The 14,309-nt window shown below is 36.4% G+C and overlaps 1 protein-coding gene across 1 annotated transcript; it reads right to left on the bottom strand.

The window, feature by feature from the left end:
* Nucleotides 1-631: 631 nt before the first annotated feature.
* On the bottom strand, nucleotides 632-13,603 carry LOC122089240 (zinc transporter ZTP29). The gene is made up of 12 exons (XM_042658816.1): nucleotides 13,146-13,603; nucleotides 11,451-11,509; nucleotides 10,500-10,592; nucleotides 10,304-10,393; nucleotides 10,087-10,168; nucleotides 6,340-6,395; nucleotides 4,332-4,388; nucleotides 3,095-3,135; nucleotides 2,456-2,523; nucleotides 1,721-1,777; nucleotides 1,497-1,614; nucleotides 632-867 (listed from the first exon to the last, which is right to left on the bottom strand). The coding sequence occupies exons 1-12, from the start codon at nucleotides 13,207-13,209 to the stop codon at nucleotides 822-824; spliced, it is 831 nt and encodes a 276-aa protein (XP_042514750.1). The 5' UTR covers nucleotides 13,210-13,603; the 3' UTR covers nucleotides 632-821.
* Nucleotides 13,604-14,309: the final 706 nt, after the last annotated feature.

The following is a 14,309-nucleotide window of genomic DNA, read 5'->3' as shown; positions in this document are numbered from 1 at the left end:
CCTTCTAAGTGACTTTTTAGGATAAACTCCCAGACATCTAATTGAATTCTTACTTCAAAAAACCAGTATTAACCCTTCAGCTATCTTCAAAACATCCCCACAAGCTTCTGTCAGTTCACTTCAAGTATAATTACTGATTCTCCAATCAGTGAGGATGCTTCCAGGAGATCACTGGAACAGTCAAGCATGCTCACAACCAGGACACTTTTGTAAGTAGAAGATGGTCCATCTTTTGATCAACTACTACCAGATCCTTATTTTGAACCTATGTAAAATGGAAACAGAGATGGGTTCCAGACTTCCAGTATCTGAGACGGTAAGTGGTGTCAAATGGAGTAACCTTGTATGTTCAATACAAGTATCAATATCCAACGGGAACATGGGGTGTAATAAAGATCACAGTTTCTCAAAGCTAATTTTAAAGAGCCCTTGATTCATGGCTTTGAACTTCAAGATTAGTTATTAAAACATAAATGCTTCTTCATGTGGGAAATTTTAATCATTATAACTTATTAAGAAGAATTATAAGGTATCGGCACTGGATTGATTACGTACAAGTTGTACATAATGTAAAAAAATTCCCCTTTTCTTCTCTTGGATGGATTGGGTTGGTGGATAGGGATGGCAGGAGTTGGTGAACTAAATTTCCATATAGATGATAACAGTTGTTTTTTCATATGAAGACAGCATTGCACATTATAGAAGTTCTGGGTGATTACAAGAGGGGAGGGGAGGAGAGGAAGAAGCTCTGAACACATCAAGAGCATGGGAAGATTGTTTTGAAACATGAAAAAACTATGAAGAGCTGATCAACAATTCCATTACAAGCTCATGTCCTTGGGTAAGCTGAGTTCAAGAAAATACAGGCTGCATAAAAAGGAGAAAAATGTATAAGAACTAAGAAACATAAATGAGAGTACAGGTAGGAACAACCAGGAAACGTTAACTGATATAAAGCCAACTAAATAGGCATAATATAAAAATCTATCTAGGATGATCTAATTGGGGCGAGCTGTGCCATGGTTAAATTGTACTACTGCAAAATGTTGGTCACAGGTTCGAAACCTGGAAACAGCCTCTCCTGTGAAGCAGGGGGTGAGGTTGTGTACATATACCCCTCCCAGACCCTGCAGTAGCGGGAGCCCTGTGCACTAATTTGCTCTTTTAATCTAGGATGATCTAACTGTTTTTTTTTTTTACAGGCAAGTCCCTCCAATATTCCCGATGTGTATATGACAATAAGATTGTACCCTTGGGTAGGACCCATCACCAATCAGCCTGATGAATCTATAGTTAAAACTGTAGGAGGGCTCCAATCCCTTGGGTCTGATTGTGTTAATGCGACATTAGCAGTTAGGAAGTACATAATTCCAATAGCAGCAGATGTCGTGACTCATGACAGACATGCAAATAATAAGTTCATACAACAAGGAAAACCTTAGCATATGAGAGAGTATGCTGTGGATTATGGACCATTGCAAAATGAACTGGATTACCTTGCAGACATGAAAGCCATTCCAAGGAACACAGCCTTGACTGCTTGCTTCTGTCCTGCGTAATCAAATGCCAATGGCAGCATTTCATGCAAAGTGAGAAAAGCCATTACCCCTCCAACTGCATGGGAAACAAATAAATTTGTAAAGGAAAATGAGACTCGGTAATTTATATTAGTTCTCATTTAATGAATTGAAAGGAATGGGCCACAGGTTGTACATCAAACCTGATCCGAGTAGGCCCTCGAGAATTTCAGGGTTTAGGCTGCTTGGGAATAAATAAGCTGCATGGAACCAAAAAAGAAACCAAATAGCTTAATGAATGATTGCTCTGGCTTAATAAAAGACAAAACCCCAGACCAGTAGATGATTTCTGATTTTCAAATAATACTGGACAGCCATGACAGTTTGTAACAGTGAAAATAGTATATCAGTTTTTGCTACATGCACGCAAATCAGTTAAATATGTCGGTCTAAGTTGTTCATTACCATGATTATCAGAAGCTGGTAATTATTTTCCTTCGCTTTTCTAGATAACACTGGGTTGTCAAAACTACTAAGATATCCATGACAATTTGTGACAGTAGAAGTTGAAACTTAGTTTTTGGCATATGCATGGAGATCCCTTGTGTAAAAAATCAGTAGATACCGCCAGATAGGTGGCTAACTATTTGATTTAAAACATCCATTGGACATCTTTCTCTGTATGGGCATGTGTGCATGTGGCATAGGCTTCCGAAGGAAAAGTCTAGATAGGAAGCATACAACCTTCCTTGGGAGCTACCTGGTGGGGCTAGAAACACAATAAGGCTAGGGCACAAAAATCATGACAAATCAAGCAAATTAGAAATTCTTCAAATATCTTTATTAGAAAAGGTGTACAAAGTAAATCCTTCTTACGAGCAGCAGGATTTGAGTCGGAAACTCTGGAAGAAGTAACAATAAGATGCAATAATGCATACCTACGATAAGCACCCCCAAGGGCTCAGCAAAGCCAGAAAGCGTTGCCAGTTTGAAGGCCTGCCATTTGCTGTGGCATGAAGACAGAGTAACCATTTAAATCTGATACAATATAACATATTGAAATTCGCACATTGCCAAATCTTCAAGTCATCCCATAATTATTTTCAATAAAAGTATTAAGCCATCACTGTCGCATAAAAAATAAAATTTTTGAAATGAACTGCATTTCATATTCTTGTAACAACCAGAAAGACTTTCATGAAATTTTTATTTTGATGCTTGTCTTTAATTATGGGATGAATTCAATTCTCCAATCTCAAACAAACAGTTCATTCCTTTTCTGAGATTTAAAAATAAAAAGAAGAGAAAAACAATGATGGGAAAAAAAAAAAACAAAAAAGGTAGGATCAAATCTCAAATCACCCATGAATTTTCCCCCAATTGAAAAATTGAAGTATCTTAATCTCAAACTACTTAAAAATGCTGGAAACTTTACAAAAAATGCTCCAAGGCCTAACTGACTGTTCACAAGAGAAAGAAATTGACCATTTAGTCTTACTCTCATTCACAACGCCACCAATGCCATTGGAAATGTCTGAGCCAACAATAGCATTTCATTAAATTTAAGAAAGCATTACCTCTGTGTTGCAAAATAGATAGGTAATGCTACAGCAACACCCTGAAAAGCAAAAAATAAAAATAAGCATGCACTGATTATTTATAATCTGATCTAAATGTGAATTTTTTTCAGCTTTCTGAAACTATTTAAATTCCTCCTGACCCTAGGGATAATGTATGACAAACATGTGGCTGTAATCACTTCCTAGTGCTTAATTAGATTCTAGATAATCTCCTACACTCTCATTGCAAGAAATGCAGAAAGCTGTATGACCATTCTACAGGTATGGGGCCCCAACCTGGAGATATTGCCTTTCAAACATTGCACATCACAGTTTTACTGGTCTGTGTATTATTGATGCAGAATTCCAGCAGAAGAAAGAAGAGGAAGAAGAACCTGCAATTCAGAGTCGGTTCAGTTTTGATTAAATTCAATTTTAAGTTCTGATTGGGTTATATGGGTCATGGGCTAAGTATTTTTGGGTTTTCTATTGTAAAGGGCCAATTTTATAAGACCCTAGTATGAGGCATTTGAGTCCTATACGGGATTCGGTGTTAATTTCTAATTTCTGTTTTTAGTTTTCAAGATGATTTAGGTTAGATTGTCTTGAGTTACTACTTTGGATTGATTCTGTTTTGTTAACGAACTGAGCATCCATTTTATCCTGGAAGATGGTGTAGTATCATAGGGCCTTATAACCCAAAGGAATATGAGATCTAAATGGTCCAAAAGAGCATCCATTAATGAGGCTAAAATAGACTTTAAAGAGCCCTAAAATGTTGCAAGTACTAGTAAGATGATCTTCTAATCAAGTAATGTGGCAGGCTTGAACTATTGGAGGATCCCTTAAGAAAGAATTGTTCAGAGCATAACTATAGACATCAGGTAAAAACTATGGCACCCGCCTGCCTCTAGCATTCTTAAAAAAACATATATTCTTTAGTTATGTCCAGTGAAAATGTTTTACGTTTGCCACTTATTACAGTAGCCTGTAATAAAAATCTGAAAGGGCTTAACACAATGGAAATTACAATAATCCCAAAGTGTGTATTCCCTTTCTTACTGTATTTTCTGTGAAGAATGTTGTGAACTATACTAGCAACTAAAAATTTCTACCATACTGTATTGCTGACTGCAGTTATTGTAAAGAAAATCAAAAAAGCAGATCAATTGGAAACACAAACAATCCAGAATGCTATTCAGGAATAGCTTGCTACCATCCTATGGTTTAGAGAAAGGTCAACATCTGCATGTACCTCTGGAATGTTGTGCAAAGCAATAGCGAAGGCTAAGTTAAGACCAACACGAAGTCCCTAAACAAGCATTCAACAAACACAAAAACTGAATCACCATTAGCATATGTGAATCATAGTTTATCAAACCTAAAATGCAGAATATATAGTCATTATGGAATACAACTAGATGTTAAAGTGATGTATAGTGGAATAATATAAATTTGAACATACAGTTCTCCAAAGCACATTCCACCCTGCCCCCCCCCCCCCCAAAAAAAAAAAAAGAGTCTTTTAAATTCAAATTCACTGCTAGGGTGATCAATGATTGCAATCCACGGTGTGGGACCACCGGTCACAATAATATATTATAACCCACAATATGAAATTGGAAAAAGGAACAAAAAAAAAAATTTCCAATGAAATATAGGAGAAAATTAAGACATGCAAATTCCTAGAAGACATATATGGCATAACATAAACCAGGCATAAGTTCCCATGTGATACCACCAAACTGGTAGTTGGGGAAGATGGATATCCTGTTCAAAAACCTTAAATTAGAGAACCGGATCTTCCAGTGATGGTAACAATAAATCACAACTGGCTGTTCTTTGCTACTACAACCTAGCTCAACTCTGATCAGTTCACTAATCAACAAAAGTGCACATGGAAAAAGGAGACGGAGTAAAATAAACAACATGGTATAATGCACAAATAGGGCAACAGTAGAGATGAAGTAGCAGATCAAGAAACAAAATAAATGCACAGTTATATCAATGCAATATTGAACAGGTGACCATTCTATTAACTGTGAAGGATGTACAAAAGCCATTCAGTTGTCAATAAAATCACATAGATAAAAGAGAAGTATTGATGCAGATCCGAGAGAGTCGGATCGCTTAGAGCCCACTAAAGAACCAAATAGTTCACTCTAGGCAAACCAGGGGCAATAATGTAATTTCTGATAAGATTTAGGAGCTTTATAGATTGAAATAAGTGACTAAGGACTTAAAAGGAATTAACTTCAAAGAGAAAGGAGCAATTCTGGAATTAAAATAGTAGTGGGGTTAAATTGAAATAAAACCAAGAATGAAGGGTTACTTTGCAAACTAGGAAAGAGAGGATGTCTTTAATAACGAACTTAAAACTTGAAAGGACTTATCTGTAATAAGCAGAAGTTATATTTTGAAAATAAAGACCTTTCTTCTTCCTCACGATGGAGTTTAGAAGCGGTAGCCAGAAAGCCTTCAACGTAGAGAACTCCTTCAAATCTGGTCGGTTGATCTTGGGACTTCAAGTGTAGACTCCTAAGGAGAAGGCGTACCAAACTCACCAGGGGGCTGCTCAGATCAGCAGGCTGGAGTGACGTGGGAAGCACCTGCTACTGGATCTGGCGATGGTAAATTCAGATCTGATTCTGGGTTGGGTTTCTTCACAACAGAACCAAGCCTCGAAAGAGATGACCTAGGATTTGTATCGCCTAGGAAAGAGTTACCTTCACTCAAAATCTCAGTCCAAAAAACCAATGCATGAGGGAGATCGATCAGCTTCAAGGAGACAGCAACGATCGCCAGAAACAGGGTAGGGAAGAAAAACCAGAATTTAAAAAAAAGAAGGAGAAGAAATAAAGGGGAAGTAAAAGAATGGAAGAGAAGAAATGGGAAAAAATTCAGAGAAAGAAGAAAGGGGAATCGGCAGCCATGGTTCTCATACCAAAACTCTTAATCAAAATTTCTATGCTTCAAAATCTAAAACTGAACTTCTCCATTGTTTACATGTCCAATATAAAGGAAAAAAAAAAATCAAACAATTAATGGAAACTACTTGAAAGGAAACTATTCTAAAATTAGAAGCTAGCTAATTTAAAATAAATTATTTCTAAAACAAAAGAAAATCAAATCGAAAGATATTTTTTTTTCTAAGTCCATCGTGCATCTGCATCAAGTATTGTATTGAGTAAACAGGGAGGAACCATGCTAAACCACTGCATATCACTTGGGGATGTAGTTTGAAGACAGAACTAAGGAAGCACCTTCATTGATCCAAGGAACACTGCCATTCCCTCTGGAAAATTGTGCAAGCTTATTCCTGCAACTTGTAAGAAGTACAACATTAGAAAAACCAGAAAGGAAGGGGGGAAAAAACAACTTTTAGGAGAAGAGTCGTTTGAGTTCTCAACCCACCAGTCTGATGTGCCCATCAATCTGTTACAGAAAATTATCTACCAATTGGAAACACATATCTATGTACAATTGGACTTGCCATTCAAGCTAGACTTCTTTGTAAACACAATGAGATGAGGAAAAAAAAAATTGCACCATAAATTGAGTAAGTCATATGTGTATGGTAAAAAAAAAAGAAGGAAATTAGGAAGACATGATCTTCTATAATTGTAGCAAGGGAATCCTCCTCTCCCAGCATAATTACTGAAGTGTTTCTACTGACCTATTTAACAGTTTACTTATAGGAAATAGGTGAATTTACTGAATTCAGGTCAATTTAAGAATAAATGTCACCCAAAAATTATGGTGTCGATGCACTATCAACAGGAAGATCCCAGGTAACACAGACTCAGCATAAGCATGAGACTGTTCACAAATTCTGATCCAAAATTCAATTCAATGCAACTCAGATATACTCAAGTAAGCCACATCCTAACCATATGGTTCGGTTGAATGAATCCTTCCCAAAGATTCCACTTAATTTGGCGCCATAACTTCTGCCAAATCATAAATTATCAGGTCTTCTCTGATTAACTCAACTCCATCCTTTCCAGCCCTCCTTGTCCTTTCAGAACCTTCAACTTACATTCTTTGTTAAACATAATCAAACAATCTCAAACAACCAAAGAATATAACTTAACATGACCAAAACTTAGTAATATATCGAAACACCAGAAAAGCATATTCACAGATCAGCTAAGATCTTTTTTTTTTTTTTTTGGGGGGGGATTAATGAACATATGTCCTTTCCAAAGATTTACGAGTTAAACAAGTGAATTTACTAGAAGTAGATATTTAAATGAAGATTAAGAAATTGGTAAAATTTATGAGTTAGATAAATAAATTTACCACATACAGATATCTAAAATGAGATGAAGATAAAGACACTAGTAAACAAACAAAGGTTTTTCATCCACAGCTAATTCATTAAAGACTTATAATCCTTTGGATATTTAACAGGTTATCACAGAAAATATTATGCTTCAATACACCAAAAAAATCTTCAAACAAATGGTTTTTTTTTAGGCGAGGGAGGTGTGGGGAGTGCAAGGGATAGACAAGAAAAGAGATTTAACTAAAATAGCAGACAGGAGACATTGATTTCTGAGAAAAAGTGCTAGAAAACATAAGAGGCAGCTACATAGTGAAGCTAAAACAAATCAACGATGCCTTCCATGGTCTTAAGACCAGACCAGACCAGACCAGACCAAACAGTTGAACCAGGCACCATTTCAGATTTATTACACTTAAAAACCAGATGCATAAATATTTAAAAAGCCTTTTCCCTACTTCTAGTTTCTCTTCTAGATATTTCCCTTGCGACTCTTAATGATTCATAAGTGCATGACTGTTGGTTACTTGGTTCTATGAAGAACCGCATAACCCAACCAGTTTAGTCTGAACCTCATTTTTTCATACCGATGGGAGAGGGAAAGAGGGTGGGGGGGCTTTTTTATTTTTGGTTTTTCCCCAATTCCATTTGGAACACCAAGAAATCTTCAACTTGTTCCACATTAATGCACAAAAAGTCACAAAATATTTCAACCTTGAAGAAGTAAGAAGATTAATCAAGATATAGAGTGTATGTCTGTGTTAGTGAGTGAGAGAGAGAGAGAATCAGCCTTTGAATATACCCAAATCTTGCAGTCCCAATTCAGCCATTCTGATTCAACTGCTGAAAAGCAATCAAATCTTTAGATTTGGATTTCCGGAATTCAACGTGACTACTCAAATAGGGATATTGGCACCCATTCAAAAGGCTGTTGTGTAGGAAATGAAAGTTCAGGAAGAACCTAAAAATCCCTCAGAAGAAACCCACTTTTTGTTCAAAGAGAAAGCTTTACCAATGGAACTTCTCTCAAAGCTGGCTCCTAAGTCCCATCTCTACCATAGAAGAACTGTGGATTTACCGCACCCGCCTTCTCATTACAGCAACTCTTAATCCAAAAGCAAAAGACAATAAGACTTTCCCAACCCACCACCACCACCAACCCCCCCCCCCCACCATAAAAAAAAAAATATTAAAGATTTAATTAGGATATAAATAGCTCATTGGAATATTATATGCATTCACATCCAAACAATTACACAGGTTTTCAATTTTTTAAATAATTAAAGATTTTTTATTAAATGCAAGACATGATAATAGACAGAAATAACAATGTCACCATTTACGCATCTAGTTTCATCCTTGTTTTTCACTTATTTACTCCAACTACATGTGTTCAATAGCATAAAGGCTGATCTACAACATCTTTATTCACATGAAAAGGTCTGCTTATTGGTGTAAAATGCAATCATACATCTCGGTTGTCAGTTTTTATGGTTATTATTACATGTTTGCTTAAATTGCAGCATAAGATTTTAAGCAGGATTTTTTCACTACCAGATAGGAAGGACTATTGTCTGATTTTAACTTCTATTAGACGAAATGAGAACAACTAGAACCTGAATGTCAGGCCAAAAGCCCCCCACAATGGAGAAATGGCAAGAGTCAACTTTTAACTTGATTTCATCACCATATATTTTAGTTAATAGGGAGTTTATAGGGGTAAGCAAATTGAAAGTATGCATTGATGTCTCTTTCTGGAGATATCAAATATTCCCAAGTTCCTCTAATGTTTCCAAACCCCTGATTTTGACAAAATATTGAGTTAAAATTCACTATCCTGGAAATTTCCGATGTCACCATAATATGATTATTGCCACTAAAAAACTTCAACAACAAATGGCAAGAGGAAATTCTCCGATAAACAACCTTCAGAGTAAAGATGCAATAAGTACCAAAAAAACAGTTACTAAATGCAGAGGTTCAGTAAAAAGGAGAATGGAATTGCTTCAAAAATTGATATAACAGGTTATCTAAATATAATATCAGGTATGCAATTACCTTCAGGAAAAAATTCAAAGGTATCCAGAGAGGTGTAAACCAATTATCCACAGTAACTCTCTATACAGGTGTAAACCCATTATCCACAGTAAATTTCTATACTTTTAACTATATTCAACACCATTAATTTGAATGATCCAAAAGCAAGTAGCATTTTCTCAAGTCATCCTCTCCAGTGATTTAAACATCATTAAATATGTGTAGTGCTCAAACAACAAACAACTGAGGTAATCACCTATCTTACTGAGAATGCTCCTAAGTCCCTTTCGATTCACTCTAACATTAAGGATAAACTAGTCTGGTCATTAAAGATAACTGGGGAATTCTCGGTCAAATCAGCATGGGAGTATTGCTGTAATCAAAATCAATCAGTTAGCTGGCAGCCAAACTGTAGAACAAAGCTCTACCAACTAAGTACCCAATGATATGCATCTACATGAAGGGAGATTTCATTTTCTCCAAAAATTTGATGTATGGGACACCTAACTGACATTTTTATCTTCTACCTAAGCCACTACAATTTCCACAACAGATGCAGTGCTAGACACCTAGCCATGTCAATGTAATGGTTACCTAGCTATCCCACTCATTGGTGCAACAATCATTATAGTTTCCCAAACTAACTGGGGAGACAATTTATAGAAATGGATTATAACATTCTACATACCGATTGCCGTGATAATTCCACTAAATAAAACTTGGCGACGACGCTTTTTCATCAGATCCTTACCTCCATCATCATCTTTGTTCTAATGTTCTCAGATATACAAAATTAAAAAACATCAGAAATTTAGCTAACAAACACTAGTTCCAAATGTGCCTACATAGGTAGAAAATAATAATAATAATAATAATAATGTCGAGGGATAAATGGTGATACATACCTTTTTACTTCTTACATTTGTAATTGGAGCAAGGGTTGGTTCAGGGATGAAATTTACAATAACAGCAAAGAATATTACACCTGCAAAGAACTGCATGACCACATGAACTTACACCCAAGTAAAAAAAAGAAATATGAATAAGTAATGCCCCATCTGTGAACAATTTAATTATTAATACCCTGAAAGTTTATCTTACCCAAAGATTTCCTTTGAAGAAGCCAATGGAATTCAAAGCATTATGTGCCAAGTCTAAGAAAGAAATACTCAGCATAAGACCAGCAGCAAAACCCTGCATGCAGAAATTGTTAGTATTCAGATGTTTAGGTAAGTTACTTAGAGATGTACATTTGTATGATGTTAGACTTCCACATGAACATGGTGGACCCTGATATCCAAAGAATAATGGCTGCAGCTATGGTGATGATGCTGATGCTATGACGGTGATGGTGATGGTGATGATGACGACGCCATGAATGACAATGATAACAATGGCGATAAACTGATGAGTGACGACAAAAAGTTCGACAACGATGATAATTGAGATGATGTTGATGAAAATCATGGGCAAAGCAATGGTGATGGGGATCTGTAACAATACTTTTTTAAATAGTATTTGACTGTAATCAAATGCATTTTATAAAAACACCAGAAACATATCTCTGTTAAAGTTGAAGAAACCTCATTTACTGTTGCAGCTTTGCTCCTCAGAATCAGATGACCCATGAAGGATCACACACCATGGGAAAAACTAATTTACCACATATTTCCATGAGTATCTCATTATGTTGTAGTTCTATAAGTAGCATTTCCTGAGCAGAAACAATTGCAAAAGGTGGAACTGGAGGAAGTGTATGCATGTTGCAATGCATCCCACTGATAGGCGATCTTTTGTTTTCAAGGTTTTCATTTTTTTTTTTTTTTTCATGTCTGATGTGATTTTATGCTCTCATTTCCATCAGTTAAGTTGCAATTCATCAAAGAAAACTCCCAAACAAGAGAGAGTTTGATTTTAGTGAAAATAAGCCAATTTTACCAGATAAGAGTGCCTATCTAATACTACATCCACATTAATAAGTTACTGGCATTCTAGATAAACAGATAGCATATGTTTTACTAGAGAGAGGAATGAGTAAGCTTAAAGCATCACCTGTAAAAGACCAAGCATCTTCAGATTGGGGGTTGGGTTAAGAATTACAACGAGTGCACCTGTTCCACAAGTCAACACTCACAATCAGATGGTGTAGCTAAAGGAAATCTGTGATTAATTTTAGGCAACTGTAGCAGCCATCATGCAATCATGAACAAAAAGTTATCCCACGACACCACCCCCTGGGCACAACTTTCCAATAAGAAACATAATAGGGAAACAATAAAGGTTATCCTTTTAGGGTATTTGGGACATTGGGATTGATAGGGCACCCTGTATATATAGGCAAGTATGAACCCAGCAAGAAAACTACAGGCTGATTGTGAATCAGCTCGACCGCAGGCTGGTTGTAAATCATGTTGATTGTAAATCAGCTAGGGCACTCATGGAATTGATTCTTTGCTGGGGCCATCTGCCAAACTCAGCCAATGCAAGGGGTTTGACTTCAGGGTCCAGGCTCTGCGCTCCAACTAGATCTTGTGGTAGACTGCCCTCCTAGGGGGCACTTGGCAACTAACTCGTGAGGCGTGGGATATTTTGAGAGTATGGAAGGGTGATGGAAAGATGACTAACAAAGTCCTTGAGGTGGAGTAGGATCAAATAGGAATCAGTAAGATACAGTAAAATATGATTGATACATGGTGCAGACAAGTTTAGGATAATTTTCAACTTAAGAAAGCACAAATTCCAGAATTGTTCACATTGAACATCCCAAGTGTCAAAGAAACGATCGCTGGGTTAGCACTCGTGCTTGTTTAAAAAACTGAAAAAACTTAGCGGTATCACAAACCCTCAGTTCATCTAAAGATACCAGTTGAGACAAGTTAAAGGATCATATTGTCCGAGTTCGCCAGTATGATTAATTCATCACTTACAAAATGATATTTCTTCTTCCTACTAATAAATTGTTTTATGACCAACATATATATATATATATATAGCCAACCAAAAAAAAACTAATTTTTCCTGTTTCTTTTGACAAGTAAAAACATGTGTCACCGTTTAAACTAGAGAGTACCAAAAGGAGTTAGAGCAAGAGAAACTTCCCAACAACTTTACAAATGATCTTACACTCCGATAGAAAAGATATATCTAAGTGACGGCAAACGAACGAAAGAGAACTAAAAAGATTAGAAACAGAAGCTGCATATACAGCAAACAAACTGAAGATGACTCGTACAAGATAAATGGCCCTGTTTCTCACAAAAACTGAACTACAATACTATTTCAGGGAGGGAGCACCTGGAAGCCAATTCTTACTAGTTCATAAGAATCAGAAACAAACAACAAGTAAATCAACCGCCAACCCATCAAAGAATCAGTTGAAACATGAAAAAATGTAATCAAGCAGCACTACTGATTGCACAGAGAAAGAGAGAGAGGGAGAGAGAGAGAGAGAGAGAGAGAGAGAGAGAGAGAGAGAGAAAACACGAGGAAGAAGAATGAAAAAACCAAATACCCAATAATCCAATTATTCAAAATCATCAAGACAACCACAAACAAGAAAGAAATGAACTTCCTAATCATCCAAAGATCAACTAAAACAGAAAATCGATAACGTATAAATTTCAGAACACATTTTACAATAACAGAATATAAATTAATTGTAACTCCAAACAGAGTTCATCATCAATTTTTTTTTTTTTTTTTTTTTTTTAACTTAAATGAACGCCGACAACCATTGGCTTCTCATACCTATCGACGTGCTCAATCCGCCAACAAGAGACAGAGCGAGAGCCACCATAACCTGAGAATCCATGAGGATTTTCGCTTGAAACGACGGTCAGTGATCTCAAAACAATTCCCTCGAAGAAATTCAATAAGGGTTCTGAAAGAACGGGGAGACAGTGACAAATAGGAAGGTTTGTCGATTGAACGAAGCCAAAACAACACTGGGAGAGGTCGCCACTCCACAGGATTTTCAATCGAATGAAAATATGAAATGTCGCTCTATATAACTTCTGATTTGATATCAACCAATCGTTTTGTCCATACTTCGGAATCTTTAATTAGATTGTTTGAAGGAGAGAATCAGTGCTCGAGCGGAAAGAGATTGTTTGATGGTCTCTCCCAAGTTTTGGCCCTTCCCATTTGTTTTTCGGAGAAATATTCCAGCAGGCCTTCTTCACCCCCAAGGCCCCAAAGAGAATCCCATTATTCTATTTAAATTTTAATGGTTGTTTAGAAAATTATAAGTTTCGATCTAATGTATCCTCCCAAATTAGGGGTGTCAATTTTAACCTGCAGCGCGCCAGCGCCCAAGCAAGCCTGATACGTTTATGGCCTGATCGAACCTGATACGTTTATGATCCAACCTGGACCGGTCCGATTAATAAACATGTTGAGCCTAACACATTTATTAGACAGGCGTTCACAGTGCAAGTATCTAGCCCGTCGGCTGTCCGACCTAACCAACATCTTTATAAATCGGACTTGAACCGACTCATTGTAGCTCAACCCTTTAATATTACATAAAAATTTTATTTTACCACTACTAAAAAGAAACTAATTAAACTTTTTTACCTTTTGCTTTGTAATATGATTTGATTTAATCAACATTTGTTTTGTAAATTGTAATGGTCATAATTTTTTTATTATTTTTATTTTTATTTTTAAAGAACAACCATAATCTCATATCACTTATCTTCTTTATTAAAGAGTTGTGTCACATATTTCTGGGCCTTCAATCCGCTTAAGAAAATAATTTTATGGTAGGCACGTTTAAAGCCCGTTTAGACTTAAATAGGTGCGTAGCTAGGTTAAGGCCTGTTTACGGAAGTTCGATTAAAGCCATATAGTGACTGACCCGATTATAAATCATACCATGCCCCCCAAAGCTAGGCCCGTTTACTTAAATTG

This window comes from Macadamia integrifolia, chromosome 9, assembly GCF_013358625.1.
Source record: "Macadamia integrifolia cultivar HAES 741 chromosome 9, SCU_Mint_v3, whole genome shotgun sequence".
NCBI lineage: Eukaryota > Viridiplantae > Streptophyta > Magnoliopsida > Proteales > Proteaceae > Macadamia > Macadamia integrifolia.
Note: the sequence above shows the minus strand (reverse complement) of the source record. Positions and strands in the feature narration are given on the sequence as shown.

Coding starts and splice junctions, on each gene's coding strand:
- LOC122089240 (XM_042658816.1), bottom strand. CDS start 13,209: ATGGATTCTCAGGTTATGGTGGCTCTCGCTCTGTCTCTTGTTGGCGGA. Junction 2,524..3,094: donor ATCTATTTTGCAACACAGAG/GTAATGCTTTCT, acceptor TTCATGCCACAG/CAAATGGCAGGCCTTCAAAC. Junction 868..1,496: donor ATGGCTTTCATGTCTGCAAG/GTAATCCAGTTC, acceptor CTTTTTATGCAG/CCTGTATTTTCTTGAACTCA.